Source organism: Cariama cristata, unplaced genomic scaffold (assembly GCF_000690535.1).
Source record: "Cariama cristata isolate BGI_N322 unplaced genomic scaffold, ASM69053v1 scaffold30336, whole genome shotgun sequence".
Classification (NCBI taxonomy): domain Eukaryota; kingdom Metazoa; phylum Chordata; class Aves; order Cariamiformes; family Cariamidae; genus Cariama; species Cariama cristata.
Window position 1 is genome coordinate 618 of NW_009624277.1, and position 347 is coordinate 964.

At 66.3% G+C, this 347-nt stretch overlaps 1 protein-coding gene across 1 annotated transcript in view; it reads right to left on the reverse strand.

The window, feature by feature from the left end:
- LOC104163957 (serine hydroxymethyltransferase, mitochondrial-like) overlaps positions 1-347 on the reverse strand; it is a gene marked incomplete at its 3' end in the record, with an annotated part of 1945 nt that overhangs the window by 595 nt on the left and 1003 nt on the right. The window contains 1 exon segment of the mRNA XM_009703118.1: positions 4-162. Within this exon segment, the coding sequence (XP_009701420.1) occupies positions 4-162 (159 nt within the window).

Sequence of the window (347 nt, forward strand, 5' to 3'; positions counted from 1 at the left end):
TTGAGGGCCACAGCCACGGCAGCGATGGCATGGTTGTGCGGCCCGCCTTGCAGGGAGGGGAAGACAGCAAAGTTGATCCTGTCCTCCAGGTCATAGAGCGTCTCCTTGCCCGTCTTCTTATCCACGGAGCGCACGCCCTTGCGGTAGAAGATCAGTCCTGACCTGGTGGCGAGAGCGAGCTGGTACCACTCCTGCCCACTGTTGCCCCACGGCAGGGTCTCGCCCCCCCTGCATCACGGGGCAGCGCCAACACTGCTACCACCCTCCCGCAGGTCCCTCCTGCTCAGCTCCGGCCCCAGCCAGAGCACGAGACGCAGCCCCTGCTTTGCACTCCCCCCCCGCGGGCA